Here is a 17,461-nt window from a genome sequence, read left to right as displayed (position 1 = left end):
TTTTTTTTTTTTTTTTTTTTTTTTTGTACAGGGTAAGAGTCAGGAGTTTAGTTTAATTCTAATGCATAGAGAGATCTAGTTTTTCTAGCATCATTTATTGAAGAGCTTGTCCTTTCCCCTATGCATGTTCTTGGTGTAATTGTCAGAAGTCAGCTGGCTGCAGCTATGTGAATTATTTATGAGTTCTCTCTTCTCTCCCATTGGTGTGTGTGTATGTTTTTATACCAGTACCATGCTGTTTTCTTTACTACAACTTTGTAGTGTATTTTGAAGCCTGGTAGTTTGATGGCTCTAGCTTTGTTGATTTTACTCAAGATTGCTTTGGCTATTAGGGCCTTTTTTGTTTCATACAAGTTTTAGAATTCCTTTTCCTATTTCTGTGAACAATGTCATTGGTATTTTATAGGTAGTGCATTGAATCTGTAGATTGCTTTGAGTAGCATGGTTATTTTAACAATATTAAGTCTTTTGATCCATTCTTATGGAATGTCGTTCCATTTATTTGGATTCTCTTCAATTTCTTTAATCAGTGTTTTGTAGTTTTTTTGTAGAGGTCTTTTACCTCCCTGGTTAAATTAATTCTAAGTATTTTAATTTTTTTATAATATTGTAAATGGTGTTACCTTCTTGATTTATTTTTTACCTAGTTTGTTGTTTGTGTATAGAAATGCTACTGATTTTTGTGTGCTAATTTTGTATCCTGAAACTTTGCTGAATTAGTTTGTCATTACTAAGAGTTTTCTGGCAGAATTGGTGTCATTCTTCCAGGGTAATAACTGAGGTTCTTTGCCTCACACCAAGGAAATCAAGGACACAAACACACAAGGAGTGAAATTAAGAGCAGAAGTTGCCAGGCTTGGTAGCTCACGCCTGTAGTTCCAGCACTTAGGGAGGCTGAGGTGGGTGGAGCACCTAAGGTCAGAAGTTCAAGACCAACCTGGCCAACATGGTGAAACCTCACCTCTACAGAAAATTAACTGGGCCTGGTGACAGGTGTCAGCAATCCCAGCTACTCTGGAGGATGAGGCAAGAGAATTGCTTGAACCTGGGAGGTGGAGATTTCAGTCAGCTGAAGTTGGGCCACTGCACTCCATCCTGGGCAACTAGAGTGAAACTGCATCTTAAAAAAAAAAAAAAAGAAAAAAAAGAAAATCAAACACAAGATAAAATGCTACGGCATATCTATTACCTGGGGGCTCTTTCTATATGGAAAGCACTGTCTGAGATGCCTTATAGTAAAACTCCAAGGAGGTTTTGAGGGAAGATATCCTCTTTTCTCCTGGTAAATCTCCGTGTTCATGGTTATTATTTTAAAGGCTCCAAAGATCAAAACATCTGTTTGCACATGTTGCCGATTCATTTTGGGTGAGGCTCTCTGGCAGGCTTGGAAGGGTGGGTGAACGGGGGGAAGGGCTGCCTCTGTGGTGACTAGCATCACTCATATGCATGTCTGTGGCAGTCATCAGGTGCTTATTATATATTCATCATTTGGCCACCCCTANAAAAAAAAAAAAAAAAAAAAAGAGCAGAGTTTTAATAGGAGAAAGCAAGAGGAAACCTTTCTCTCCTGTAGAGAGGAGCTCCAGAGTGTCTTCCGGTTCTGTGGTGAGATGCGCAGGGTTTTATGGACAAACTTAAGGAGGTGGTGTCTGATTTACATAGAGCCCAGAAGATTGATCTGACCAGGCATGCCATTTACATAGCGTGTGAAGAAGCTGGTTGTCCTACCCTAATCTTTTATTATGCAGATGGATTCTCTTCTTAGCTGGTGCCATGCTGTCTGTTTCTTTACTGTACCTGTGGTTTACAAAGAAAAGGGAAGATGTAGCCTCCATGTTGAATGCCTGGCTCCCAGGCAGCCTTTTCTTATTGGCACAGGTGCTAACATTCACTGGTGCAAGCTTCCAGCTTTCTCATTTATGTCTGCAGCTCCATTTCATCAGGGAATTTTATTCATCCAGGATATTGGCCTGTAGGTTTTTTGTTTATTTGTTTATGCTGCTCTTTGTTAGAAAAAGAATGATTTTAGAGCTGGTTTTTGTAAAAGGGAAGGCTTGTTGAGGACTCTCATAACCTCACTATCTGCCTAAATAATTTCTTTCTAGCTCCTGTATCAGTCTTAAGGCTTTTCTATGTCTAAGATCATGCCATCTACAAACAGGGACACTTTGACATCTTCTGTTTCAATTTGGATGTCTTTTTTTTCTTTTGTTGCCTAATTGCCCTGGCCATGGACTTACAGTGTTGTTAAATAAGGGTGGTGAGAATGGGTATCTTTGTCTTTTTCCAATTCTTAGAAGAAAGGTTTTTTAGCTTTTCTTATTCAGTATGATGTTAGCTATGGCCTTTATGTCATACATGGCCTTTATTATTTTCAGTACATTCCTTCTAAAATACAGGTATTTATTTCCTTCCTAAATTAGTTATTTCCTAAGTAAATACCTAATATAAGTTTTTATCATGATGAGATGTTGAATTCTGTTGAATGCTTTTGCTTCATCTATTGAGTTGATCATATAGTTTTTGTCCTTCTATTGATGGGATAATTGATATTTATTAATTTGTGTAGGTTGAACCATCCTTGTGGCCATTGGATAGCTCCTTCTTGGTTATGGTGTGTATTGTTCTGGTACTGTTGGATTCATTTTGCTAGTATTTTGTTGAGTATTTTTGCATATGTTCATCAGGGATGTTGGCATGTAGGTTTTTTTTGTTTATCTGTTTTTTTTTTTTATTTTTTATGTTCTTGTCTGGTTTTGGTATCAGTGTTATGCTGGCCTCATAGGATGAGTTAAGAGAATCCTCTCTGCTTCAGTTCTTTCAAATAATTTGAGAAGAATTGGTATTAATTAGTTTTGAAAGATTTGATAGAATTCAGCAGTGAAGCCATCTGGTTCTGGACTTTTCTTTGTTGTGAGACTTTTCGTCATTCATTCAAAATCATTAATTTTGTTGGTATTTTCAGGTTTTCTATTTCCTTTTGTTCAATTTCTAGGTTATATGTTTTCAGAAATTTATTCATTTACTCTGTTTTCAATTTCTTAGAATATTGTTGTTTACAGTAGTCTCTAATGACTCTTTATGTTTCCATGTTATGTTAATGTCTCCTTTTTCATTTCTGATTTTATTTATTTGAGTCCTTTCTCTTTCTTAGTCTTGCAAATGGTTTATCAATTTTCTTTATTTTTTGAACAAAACCAACATTTTGGTCATTGGTCTTTTATATTATTTTAGTCCCAATTACATTTCAATAAAGATCATGGTTGCCATGATCTTTATTTTTTTCCTTCTACTAATTTTGGGTTTGTTTTTTTCTTACTTTGCTAGTTCTTTATAATGTATTACTTGAAATCATTCTTTTTTTTTTGATGTAGATATTTTTTACTATGAACTTCCCTCAGTACAGCTTTTGCTATATTTTAAAGGTTTTGGTATGTTGTGTTTCTATTTTCTGTGGTCTCAAGTAAATTTTAAATTTCATTCTTAATTTCTTTCTTCACCCAGTGTTAGTTGAGGACCATATTGTTTAATTTTCATGTATTCATATAGTTTTGAATGTTCCTCTTGTTATTAATGTCTAGTTGTATTCTGCTGTGGTCATATAAGATACTTGATATTATTTTGATTTTTAAAAATTTGTTGATACTTGTTTCGTTTCCTACCGTATATGGTCATTCCTGGAGAATGTCCCACATGCAGATGAAAATTATGTGTATCCTGCAGCTGTGGGTACAATGTTCTGTAAATATCTCTTAGTTCCATTTTGTTTATGCTCCAGTTTAAATCTGATGTTCTTTGTTGATTTTCTGTCTAAATCATCTGTCCAGTGCTGAGAGCATGGTGTTGAAGTATTCAAGTATTATTGTGTTGGGGCTTATTTCTCTCTTTGTATCTAATAATATTTTCCTTATATATCTAAATGCTACAGTGCTGGGTGCATGTATATTTACAATTGTTAGAGCCTCTTACCAAATTAATCCTTTTCTTATTGCATAATATACTTCTTTATTTCTTTTACAGCTTTTGACTGAAAGTCTGTTTTCTCCTATATAAGTGTAGCTACTCCTGTTCACTTTTGTTTTCTCTTTGCGTGGAGTATCTTTTTTAATCCCTTCACTTTTAGTCTGTGTATGTCTTTAGAGATGAGGTAAGTTTTGTGTAGGCAGCATATTATTAGTTATTTTTCTTTAAATACTGTCAGACAGTTTATATCTCTTAAGTAAGGGAATTTATTTACTTTCAAGGTTATTATTGAAAGGTGAGAGCTATTCCTGTCAATTTATTGGGTTTTTTTTGGATTTTGTACATCCTTACTTCCTTTGTATATCCTTTCCATCGTTTGTTCCTTTCTTCTTCTCTTATTGTTTATTTTTGTGGTTATATGGCTTTCTGTAGTCATAAGGTTTTATTTCTTTCTCTTTTCTCCTTCGTGTATTGGCTCTGCCAGTGAGTTTTATAATATTGCATGTGTTCATGATGGTGGCTATCATCTTTTTAGCTCTAGATGTTAGGATCCTTTGAGCCTTTATTGTAAGGCTAGTCTATTGGTGATGAATTTCATTAGATTTTTCTGTGAAAGATTTTATTTCTCTTTAATTTCTGAAGAATAGCTTTGCTTGGTATAATATTTGTGTTTGACGGTTTTTTTTTTCTTCTCCTCAATACTTTGAATATATCATTCCATTCCTCCTGGCCTTTAAGGTTTCTGCTAAGAAATTCATTATTACTCTAATGGGGATATATGACTTTATGATTTTCTCTTGATGCTTTTAGAATTCTTTCTTTGTATTAGACTTTTGATGATTTGAGTATCATGTGCACTGGAAAGGACCTGTATAGTGTGAATCTATTTGGTGTTCTTTAAGCTTCCTGGACCTGGACGTTTGTTTCCTTCTGAAGGCTTGGATAGTTTTCAAGTGGCTTATTAAGTATTTCTAGGCACCTATTCCCTTCTGTTCTCCTTTTGCAATGCCCATAATACAAATATGTTTTCACTAAATGGTTTCTTGTAAATGCTGTGGGCCTTCTTCATTCCATATTCTATTTTATTTTTGTTGCCTGTGTTATGTGCTTTTAAGTTCAGTAATTCTAGCTGGGCATGGTAGTGTGAACCTGTAGTCCCAGCTACTTGGGGTGCTGAAGTAGGAGGATCACTTGTTAAGCCCAGGAGATCGAGGCTAGCCTAAGCAACATAGCAAGATCCCATCTGTATTAAAAAGAGAAATTCTTTGTTTCTGCTTGGTTAAGCCTGTGGTTGAAGCTCTCTGCTGCATTTTTTAAATGTTATTCATTGAATTCTTCAGATCTAGACTTTATTTTGTTCTTTTTTCCCGATATCTCTGTTGTTGAATTTTTCATTCAAATTATGAATTATTTTCCTTATTCTGTTGAACTATGTATCTGTATTCTCCTATATCTCACTGAATATCCATAAGATTATTTTGAATTTTCTTTCTGATATTTGATATGTAGGAATTCCTGCATAAAATTCTCCCAATTTTATGGAGGAAGTTTTGTATGGAAAGAGTTATAAGAGTTATATGAATGGGTCTTGGGTATTAGTTCAATGGAGTGTATTGGTATTCATTCTAGGTGGATGGAGTAGTGTAGTCTCCATGTAGTTTCTTCAGCTATTATCCACACTAGTGACATACAAGTGACATTTTCAAGTGTCTTGGTAGCCTTAGTGAAGAGAGTTTATAGCAGTGGTGTGGCTTTGTTGGAGAGTGTGCTCACCTTGCTGTTTCTCAGGCCATGGGCATGTGAGTACACACAGTGGGTAGGCCAACTTGCATTCTGGCTTGCTGGGGTTGAGGCCACGGGGTTGTTACTCTGGGAACATAGCCATGCTGTCACTTCGCTGACCTGGGGGCTTGCCTGCCAGGAACAACCTATGAGGCTGTTTTTCAAGCTTGAGAAATGAGTGTATAGCTGCTCAGTTGGCCTGGAAATATGTTTTCTAGGGATGGCCTTTGGGCCTGTTTTTCAGGCCCAAGAGACAGGTTCAAGGCTGCTTGGTTGTCCTGGGGGCTTGCTTGCCAGGGACAGTCCACAGGGCTATTTCTTAATCCCAGGATGCAGGTACATGGCTGCTCAGTGGTCCTGGAGGAATATCTGCTGGGAATGCCTCATGGGGTTGTGTCTGAGGCCCAGAATATGCTTACATGGCTTCATGGCTAGCCTGGGCTAGCTGACCTCACTCCTGAAATTTTTGTCTGGACACTCAGTCCACTGTTACTGCCAACCCTAATTTTTGTGATGAAATATAGGAATATTAGCATGTGTATTTCTGATGAGTATAAATAATGGATAATCTAATTTCTATCCCCATTTTCTATCTATACAGCCAAAGCTTTCTTCCCCATTAATAAGACTGTTGAATTAACTGTATTCTATACTTTTGTAAATATTCAAATATTTTGAAGTGGATATTGCAATATGGTACTTCTTGGCCTTATAAGAAGTTTTTTTTTTATGTCTGGGATTAATAGGGTAAAGAAAAACTATACAAATCATATTTATATGAACAATTGAGTCAAATACTTTTCTGTGAGCTGTAGCTATTTTTCTGTGAAGGACAGACCAGTAGCTATTCATTTAGTATACAGTTATTGAGTACTTTCAGTGTACTTGGCGATCTCCTACTTTCTCAGATTACAGAGATCAAAAGACAATTGCTGTTCTCAAAGAGCTTAGTGGAGAGAGAAACAAACACATTTATACTGAAATGTGATAATTGAAATGGTAGATGCACACAGGGTGTTATATGAAGATAAAGGGTAGGAATCTAACCAGTATTGTGAATCTAAGAATAATTTCCTAGAGGAGTGCCCTAGCTATGTCTTACAGGATTTGGAGTTGGCCAGCACATGGAAATATTTGTAAAAAGAAATGCCTATGTTTTTTCTCTTAACTTGTCTTGAGACCTGCCAGCTTAATGGCTAGAGGATAAGATGTATGAGGTGATATGTAGAAGATACCTATTAGTTTTATAATATTTAAAAAATGTGACAGGGTGTACTTTTAAAGTTTTATTTTTAGCATATGATATGTACAACTTAAGTTAAAATCTGTTTATATTCTTGTGATGCCAGGAGCTTCATTCCTTTTCCTAAAAAAAAAAGGACAATTACCAGTGAACATGTGACAATTAGTTCTCACTACCTACCACTTACGCAGAGCTTATTCTTGGCAGATCCAAATTCCCTGATAGTTAGAAAGTACTGGTATTTGATATTAGAATTCTATTGCTTATTTTCTAGCTTAAGACAAGAATATATTTAATTTTTACAATATAACCTTGAAATGTGCTTTTTTGATATTGCATATTTTAAGATTCCTATGTTAGTGTTCATTTTTTTCTTGCCTATTATTATAATTAATAATGATTGAACTAATAATTATTTTGAATGTGTGAACTTAGACTTGATAAGTTCATCACACATTCAAAAGTTCCATTTGCTAAGGAATATGATGCTAACTAGCATGTCCTGTAAATGAAGAATGTTTTGCTGTATCAGAAAGCTGAGTTTTAGCAAGATTTCAAAGGTAGAGACTTCCGTAAGGTGACATTCAATTAAGCATATCTTTATATAAAATGAATTCTGAGCCATTGTAGTTATATAAACTGATGATAGCCCTTCTTTGGCAAATAAAGATTGACAAATTCATTCACTTTACAGAGATATCTTCGGTCAAATGATCATTTACTTATTGGAAATGGCTGATGAAATGTTACAGTAATTTATGGTGTGTTGCAGTAAATTTTCATAATATAGTAATTTATCTTACAGAAGATAATGAACTGCCTGTCCAGTTCATTTACTGAGTAATAGTTACTTTAAATGTTTTATCAGCAGTTTCATTTTTATGTTTTCCTCTTCTTCCTCTGAGATTTTTAATATGATAAGTTAGGGAGTAATATTTCATTTTAAATGACTTCTCTTGACTATAGTTAGTTCAAGGATATAGGCAGAATTGCTGTAACGTGAAACACAGTTGTTAATCTGAAATATCTATGTTGAATTGATGCCTGCTCTTATTATCAAGAACTGTAAGAATGTTATAGCTTTTTGTTTACAAAAGTATTTTTCAGAATAATATGTGAAATATATGCTGATCACAATGTGAAGCAGGATGTGTATTTTTATAATCAGAAACATTATTAAGTACCATCTTTGTTTCAGGCATTGCAGTGATGATGGAAGATAACCATCTTTATTCTAATGAATTTTGTTTAGCAAAACTTATTGATTACCTACTATGTATACAGTACTTGAGCAATACAAGATCTATTGTCATAACAAGAATTTATAAGATACTTAAATTTTACCCAAGAAACATTTGTTGAGTGTTTACTATGTAAAATTTATTGTATTTGTACACTGCACACATTTCTAGGTGTATGGCTATCTCTTAAGATCTCTAGGACCATATGTACATCATAATTGGAATAAATACTGGATATAAATGTTTTATTTCTATGTTGTTAAAGACAGAAAAACATTTTTCTCTATCCTGCTACTCTATAATGTTAAAAAAGAGAATGAAATGGAGATTTGAAACCATTACACATTGTAATATAATATTGGTAGCTTAGTATTTTGGAAAATAAATATATTATCATACATATTAAAATAGAGGTGCTTATAATCTAAAAATATTGTAAAGATTAATAACTTTGATCGTGAATATATCATTTTTTAATATAAAAAGAATAACATTTTTAAATTCGGCAATTAAGGTTATAAATGTGGTAAAGATTTTTATTTCAAGCTAATTTTGAAATATTACAGCATTAAGAATTGCTATATAGTATTTGTCAATCTTAGCTAAATTTTAGGCACAAACATTAGATTTTATTATTTTTCTTGATTTTTTATTAATAAAATTATATGACAGTAATGTATCCAAAATTCATATAGAAGTCCAAATTCATTTGTAGAGGTTTGAGCTAAGAGAGAGGCAGTTATTCTTCTCTAAGCCTGTTTGCTAAGCCCTGTTATGAAGTCTTCACTAAGTACTGCTTGTTGATTTTATTTGCTATTTTCGCAGTGCAGATAATGGCAATTTAGATTCTTTTTTTTTTTTTTTTTTTTTTTGAGACAGAGTCTTGTTCTATTGCCCAGGCTGGAGTACAGTGGCGCAATCTCTGCTCACTGCCCTCCACTGCAACCTCCACCTCCTGGGCTCAAGTAATTTTCCTGCCTTAGCCTTCCAGGTAGCTGATACTACAGGCGCCTGTACCATGCCTGGCTAATTTTTTGTATTTTTAGTAGAGACGGGGTTTCACCATGTTAGTTAGGATGGTCTCGATCTCCTGACCTTGTGATCTGCCCGCCTTGGCCTACCAAAGTGCTGGGATTACAGGAGTGAGCCACTATGCCCAGCCTATCTTTAGATTCTTAATCCTATAACTGATTACATTGATAGTAGTGATAATAATAGAAGCAATGGCAGCCATAATAATATGTTAAGTTTTTAAATAATCCTGCCTCATCTTCATTTTATAGAGGTTAATTATATCTTTATTTTATAGAAGAGAAAATTAAGGTTCACAAAGGCTAAATAAATGATGCCGATCATGTAGCTAAACATAATACTTGTGTTTTACAAACAGTGTTCTATTCTACATCATTCTCCAAAATATACTGTAATTGTTAATTATTCTTAGTACTAAAACTCATTAGAAAGGGAGTTTTATATATTTTCAAATGTAATTTTTAATGATATGAACCATTTGCTATGGAATATGATGCCATACTTTTACATCTAACATTCTTTGAATGCCACTTTTCCTGTTGTTTACAGAAAGTATCACCTTGGGTAGGCTTGCGCAAGATCAATATATCCTATTGGGGATGGGAAGACATGTCTCCTTTTACAAACACAACACTACAGTGGCTTCCTGGTGAACCCAATGATTCTGGGTTCTGTGCATATCTAGAAAGGGCTGCAGTGGCAGGCTTAAAAGCTAATCCTTGTACATCTATGGCAAATGGCCTTGTCTGTGAAAAACCTGTTGGTAAGTAGTACAGTAAATTAGCATTCCTTCAAAAATATGTTTCCAACCCATCTTCTCACTCCTTCTTTCTAGAGTATAGTCTTATTCTTTGATATTAATGTAAATTTTATTTTATACACATTCTTCCCCACTTACTATTAGTGTTCTCAGCATTAAGTTGTGAAAATAACAAAATATTATTTTATGCAATCTTTATTAGTTTAAATAGTGAGATTATGAACATATAAGTGTAGCTACAATATTGCAAAAATCTATTCTTAATTCATTGATGTCTTGTACTTTTATCATGGTAGTGTTTGGGAAGAAGATTTTTTTTTAAAGATTAATGACTAATTGAGACTTATTTTACTCTTGTAGACATATCTCAGTTGTCAAATAAAAAGAAACATTTTTGTTACATCTTCTGAAATGGATTTTTGTTATGTGAGAAAGGAATATTGGATTCTTTTCTTTTTGAATCTTATATTTTTATTGTGGTAAAATATATATAAAATTTACCATTTTAACTATTTTAAATGTATTTTAATGCCAATTCAATGGTATGTACTTTCACACTGTTGCGCAGACATTATCACGATTTATCTCCAGAACTTTTTTCATTTTGAAAAACTAAAACTCTGTACCCATTAAACCATAACTCTCCATTTCCTCCACCCCACTCCCCATAGTCCCTAGCAGCTACTATTCTACTTTCTGTCTCTATGAATTTAACTACAGCTTCGGGTACCTCATATAGTAGAATCGTAACAGTATATGTCCTTTGTGACTGGGTTATTCCCTTAGCATAATGTCTTCAAGGGTTAAGCATAATATCTTCAAGGGTTAACCATGATGTGGGTGCATGATAATTTTTTTCCTTTTTAAGGTTGACTAATATTCCATTATATGTGTATACCACATTTTGTTCATCCATTTATCTGTCAATGGCTACTTGGGTTGCTTCTACCTTTTGGCTATTGTGAGTAATGCTGCTATGAATGTGGTTGTATGAATACCTGTTCAGCTTCTTGCTTTTATCTCTGGGGATATAGTCAGAAGGAGAATTGCAAAATCATATGGCAATTCTATGTTGAAATTTTTGAGGAATTGCCATACTGTTTTTCACAGAGGCTGTATCATTTTCCATTCCCTCCAGCAATGCGCAAAGTTTTCAATTTCTCTGCATCCTGGCCAATATTTATTTCCTATTATTTTCAGATAATAGCCTTCCTAAAGGCTATGATACATATTGTATCTTGTGTAATACCTTATGATAAGCTGTATTTTATTCTCTGTTTACGTCAGAGACTTGTTCATTTATAGAACGTTTACTTTGTAAGATGTGAAATGTTATGGAAACCATTGTGGCTAGAAAACAATTGTGGCTTGGAAAGTACACAGTTCTAGTATACAAACTAGGTCACAGATTGCATTACTAACTATAATATTTAAATTATACAATTTTATATACTTTGTAAAGAATTAAAAATTTCCAAGGAGTTGTACATTTTTTAATTTAATTAAAAAATTAGGAAGTATTGATACGTCATCTTTGTTTTTATTTACCTCACCATATTATAATGCCACAGTTGGCTTAATTGAAACAATTCCCTGAACAGCAAAGCAAAGAAAACCCATACAATTGTGTTAAAATGAGGATAAAATGAAATAATTATATTTGTTTATTTATTCCAGTTAGTCCAAATCAAAATGCAAGGCCATGCAAAAAGCCATGCTCTCTAAGGACATCATGTTCCAACTGCACAAGCAATGGTATGGAGTGTATGTGGTGTAGCAGTACGAAACGATGTGTTGACTCTAATGCCTATATCATCTCTTTTCCATATGGACAATGTCTAGAGTGGCAAACTGCCACCTGCTCCCGTAAGTATTTATCTAGAGTGACTTTTCATTTGACAGCAACACAAATCACTTCTCTGTGATGTAAAGAAGAATTAAATATTTGAAGAAGTTTCAAAAAATGAGAAAATATTGCTACAGCTACTTTTGAAACCAGCTGGTGCTGTTAACCTCTGATTTTTATTATATCACCATTTTGCATTCTGCTAAGTATCTTACCCTAAATATTAACATAATTGCCACATATGTACAGCTCCTTTTCCCTGAGCTGTGTGTATGTTGCAGACAGCAGACCACTTCATGAGTGTGTTCACTCAAACATCACAGATTGCTCTGGTGAGCCTCTTTAGTGTCTTTTAATCTAGTATAGTTCCCATGTCTTTTCCTTACATGACTTTGGTATTTTTGAGTAACCTATACCAATTGTTTACAGGTTTCTCAGTTTGGATTTGTCTAATTTTTCCCTTATGATTAGATTCAGGAAAGCATTTCGGGGCGAGAATATCTTATCAATGTCGGTATATCTGCTACAAGTATAGAATGCACAGTCTTGACATCATGTAGAGTCATGTCAGCAAGGTAGTACTGGACTTGCTGTGAGTTGTACTTCAGGAGAAAGATCTTGCCCTTTGTTGGTCTCTCATGTTTTCTAAGGACTATAGGATAAGGATGCATCTGAATGAATATTTAATACTGGGTACTATGTGGTCAGAGTGGCCTTGCTTACAAACACAAATGGCATCAGAATATAGTTACCAAGGGAATTGCATAATTCTACTAGTAGCACTTGGTAGCCTTGTAGGAACTTGAGACCATGTGAAGCTCTTTCTGCTTGGGAGAAGAAGGTACTGATCTTAGCTAGCTTCTTTGTAGCAGAGAATATGGTTTATCTTTCCACAATCCACTCTCTGACACTGACGCTCATCAAAAATATGCCTTTTCACATGAATTAATCAGATTTGGAACAAAAACGTAGAAAGTATTATTTACTCCTGCTGCTCTCACCACCCGCTTCTCAATGTTGTTTGCATTCATTCATATCCCACTCATTGGTATCTGTCCCTCTTGTAATTAATCCAGGCTTTATGTTATTTTTTTGTGAATAATATACTTTTCAGGGGCCCTGTAATTACCATTCTACCACCATAGTTAGCTGCAGAATCACCTGAGATAAACTTGGTATCTAAGTGGTTTATTTATTTATGTATTTATTTTGAGACTGAGTCATGCTCTGTGGCCCAGGCTGGAGTATAGTGGTGCATTTTCAGCTCACTGCAACCTCCACCTCCTGGGTTCAAGCGATTCTCTTGCCTCAGCCTCCTGAGTAGCTTGGACTACTGGCATGCACCACTATGCCTGGCTAATTTTTGTATTTTTAGTAGAGACTGGGTTTTACTGTTGGCCAGGTTGGTCTCAAACTCCTGACCTTGCGATCTGCCCACCTTGGCCTCACAAAGTGCTGGGATTACAAGTTTATGTCTGTTGAGGGTGCTTTGATTTGAAGAAAGCAAAATATCAGTTACTTGGTAAAGTCCCAACAGACAAATCAAATGAGAAGTTCTTTTGGTTCTTTTTCAGTTCCTGCCTTCTCAACATCTGAGTGTCTAGGAGGCTCACAAAGACAGAAGGAGCAAGAGTCCTTAGATTTTATTTTTTTTAAATTTTTTTTTCCTCCCAATACTTTAACCTGCAGTAAACAGGATTTGAAATGAATCTAATTAACATGTTGGTGTGTTTGTGCCAGGTCCCAAAGAAACTGTAGTTACAGTTCAATCAAAGGAGACAAAATAACAGCCACTTGGAGTCCAGTGTATCTATTAGGCATGTGTTTGGTTGAAAGGTATTCAGTGAGATAGGCAAAGAGGCAGTTTTCATCTCTATACAGGAATTCTCTCCAGGATCTTTATCCCAATTCTAAGTCCTTTCTCCTAACAATAGTCCTAAGTTCTCCACTGTCATTATCTCTCTTCTTATGTCACTTTTGAAACTTTTAAAAGTCAAAGGTCTATTTTAGGTTTGTGCATCAGTCCACTGGTTTCCCTCCGTCCCTTTCTCGCCAGGAAACTGCCACGTGGAGTTTTCCTAGGAGTAGCGGGCATAACGCAGCTTGTTTCTATAACTTTCTTAAGTATCTTCAGGACTTTCTTATTAGACCGTTGGCTTTCTTGCAGTCCCTCCATAGGAGCAGCCTCTGGCAGCCTGACTGATGAAATACAAGCAGCTATCCCAGCAGCAATTTTTATTGTCTGCCTGTCCACCCTTTCTTCCCTCCTTTGAGCATTCTTGTTTTTCCTCTGAGAGGCAACGTGTTCTAGTTAGCAATTATAGTAATGATACTGCTCTGATGAGTGGAGGAGCACCAGGGCTCTTGACTCACATTGAATTAGATAAAACAACATGGACACAGGTGGAGCTGTATTAAAAAGCGGAGCGTTTAATAGGCAAGAAAGAAAAGAGACAGCAGAAGGAAGACGCAGAAGTACAGAGACAGAGGGAGTGGGGCTCCAAAGCTGAAACAGGAAATCCCAAGTGTGGTGATACCAATCAGGTGTATGTGGAGGCTGGAGGAGGTATTTTCGGATTATTTTTTTCTAATTCTGTGAAAAATGATGTTGGTAATTTGATTGGAATTGCATTGAACCTGTAGACTGTTCTGGGCAGTATGATTATTCTCATGAGTATAGGATGTGTTTCCATTTGTTTTTGTCATCTATAATTTATTTCAGCAGTATTTTGTAGTTCTTGTAGGGATGTTTTACCTCCTTGGTAAAATACATTCCTAGGTATTTTATTTTTGCAGCTGTTGTAAAAGTTCTTGATTTGATTCTCAGGTTAGTCATTGTTGGTGTATAGCAATGCTACTGATTGGTGTACATTGTTTTTGTAACCTTACACTTTACTGAATTCATTATTAAATCTAGGCGTCTTTTAGAGGACTCTAGGATTTTCTAGGTGTACAATCATATCAAGGTCTTTAGGGTTTTCTAGGTATACAGTATAAAATCACATCATAGTCTTCAGAGTTTTCTAGGTATGCAATTATGTCATTGGCAAACAAGACTAGTTTGACTTCCTCTTTTCTGATTTGGACGCCCTTTATTTCTTTCTCTTGCCTGATTTCCAGTACTATGTTAAATAGAAGTGGTCAAAGGGGGCCTCCCTATCTCGTTATAGTTCTTAGGGGTAATGCCTTCAACATTCCTGCATTCACTATGACGTTTGCTATGGCTTTGTCATATATGACTTTTATTATTTTGTGGTTTGTTTCTTCTATGCCTAGATTGTTGAGGGTTTTTAATCATAAAGACATGTTGGATTTTAATGAATGCTTTTCCTGCATCTATTTGAGATGATCATATCGCTTTTGTTTTTAATTCAGTTTATGTGATGAATCATATTTATTGAACTGTATATGTTGAACCATCTCTGGGATGACACCTACTTGATCATGATGAATTATCTTTTTAATGTGCCATTGGATTCAGTTTGCTAGTGTATTGTTGATAAGTTTTTCATTTATGTTCATCAGAGATATTAGTCTCTAGTTTTCTTTTTTTATATCCTTCCCTGACTTTACCATCAGGATGATACTGGCTTCGTAGAATGAGTTAGGAAAGATTATCTTGAAACAGTTCCAGTAGTGTTGATACCACTTCTTTGAATATCTAGTAGAATTTGGCTATGAATCCCCCTGGCTCTTGGGTTTTTTTGGCTGGCAAATTTGTGTTACTGATTCAGTCTTGCTGCTTGTTATTGATCTGTTCAGGATTTCTGTTTCTTCCTGATTCAAGCTAGAAGTGTTATATGTTTGCGGGATTTTTTCCATTTCCACTAGATTGTGTAGTTTGTATGCATAGAAGTGTTCAGAGTTGTCTTGAATGATCTTTTATATTTCTGTGATGTTGATTGTAATGTCAACATTTTCATTTCTAATTAAACTTATTTGAACCCTATCTTCTTTGTTAATCTAGCTAATGGTCTATCAATTTTATCATTTCAAAAATACAACTTTTCATTTCATTAGCCTTTTGTATTTTCTTGGTTACAATTTCATTTAGTTCTGCTCTGATATTTGTTTCTTCTCTTAGCTTTGGATTTGGTTTGTTCTTGTTTCTTTAGTTCCTTGAGATGTGACATTACATTGTTAGTGTGTGATCTTTCAGACTTTAATACAGGCACTTAGTGCTATAAACTTTTCCCTTAGCACTGCTTTTCCTATATTCAAGGTTTTGATAACTTGTATCACAGTTATTGTTCTTTTTTGCAGAATTTAAAACTTTCCATCTTGATTTGTTAACCCCAAAATCGTTCGGGAGCAGATTGTTAAATTTCCACATTTGTAGAGTTTTGAAGGTTCATTTTGGAATTGATTTTTAGTTTCATTCCACTGTGGTCTGAGAAGATACTTGATATAATTTTGATTTTTTAGAACTTATTGAGACTTGTTTTGTGGCCTATCATATGGTCTGTCTTGGAGAATGTTCCATTAGCTGATGAGGTGCATATTCTGTAGTTCTTGGGTACAATGTACTGTTAATATCCGTTAGGTCCATTTGACCTAGAGTGTAATTTAAGTCCAGTGTTTCCTTTTTTTTCTTTTTTTGAGATGGCGTTTCACTCGTTGCCCAGGCTGGAGTGCAGTGAGTTCAAGCAATTTTCCTGTCTCAGCCTCCCAAGTAGCTGGAATTACAGGCATGTGCCACCAGGCCTTGCTAATTTTGTATTTTTAATAGAGACGGGGTTTCTCCACGTTTGTCAGGCTGGTCTCGAACTCCTGACCTCAGGTGATCTGCCCACCTTGGCCTCCCAAAGTGCTGGGATTATAGGTGTGAGCCACCACGCCCAGCATAAGTCCAGTATTTCTTTGATGACTTTCTGCTTTGATGATCTGTCTTTTGCTGTCAGTGGAGTTTGAAATCCTCCACCATTATTGTACTCCTGTCTGTCTCTTTCTTAGGTCTAGTAGTGATTGTTTTATGAATTTGGGAGCTCTAGTTTTAGTTGCACATATATTGGATTGTAATATCTTCTTGTTGGGTTGATACTTTTATCCTTATATAATGAACTTCTTTGTCTTTTCTTTACAGTTGTTCCTTTAAAGTATGTTTTATCTGTTATAAGAACAGCTCCTCCTGGTTGCTTTTAGTTTCCATTTGCATCGAATATCTTTTTCAACCCCTTTACCTTGAGTCTATAAGAATCTTTAAATGTTAGATATGTCTCTTGAAGATAGCAGATAATTTGGTTTGTGGTTTTTCATCTGTTTTATCAATCTATGTCTTTTATGTGGAGCATTTATACCATTTACATGTAACATTAATATTCAGATGTGAGGTACTTTTCTAGTTATCATGTTGATTTTTACCTAGTTACTTTGTTTTCCTCACTGTATTGTTACTTTATAGACCCAGTGAGTTTTATACTTTCAAGAGTTTCTATTCTGGTGCATATTAACCTTTCATTTTAAGATTTAAACTCCTTTTAGCTTTTCTTGTAGGGTTGGTCTGGTAGTGACAAAATTCCTTAGCATTTGCTTGTCTGAAAAGGACTTTATTTCTCCTTCATTTATGAAAGTTAATTTTGCTGGACACAAAATTA

At 34.9% G+C, this 17,461-nt stretch overlaps 1 protein-coding gene across 1 annotated transcript in view; it reads left to right on the top strand.

Moving 5' to 3' along the window:
• The window catches only part of ATRNL1 (attractin like 1), an 829,354-nt gene that overhangs the window by 182,132 nt on the left and 629,761 nt on the right, over positions 1-17,461 (top strand). The window contains 2 exon segments of the mRNA XM_017543810.2: positions 9,811-10,024; positions 11,699-11,887. Coding sequence (XP_017399299.1) covers positions 9,811-10,024; positions 11,699-11,887 — 403 coding nt within the window.

Source organism: Cebus imitator, unplaced genomic scaffold, assembly GCF_001604975.1.
Source record: "Cebus imitator isolate Cc_AM_T3 unplaced genomic scaffold, Cebus_imitator-1.0 Scaffold161, whole genome shotgun sequence".
NCBI lineage: Eukaryota > Metazoa > Chordata > Mammalia > Primates > Cebidae > Cebus > Cebus imitator.
This window is presented reverse-complemented; position numbering and strand designations above follow the sequence as displayed.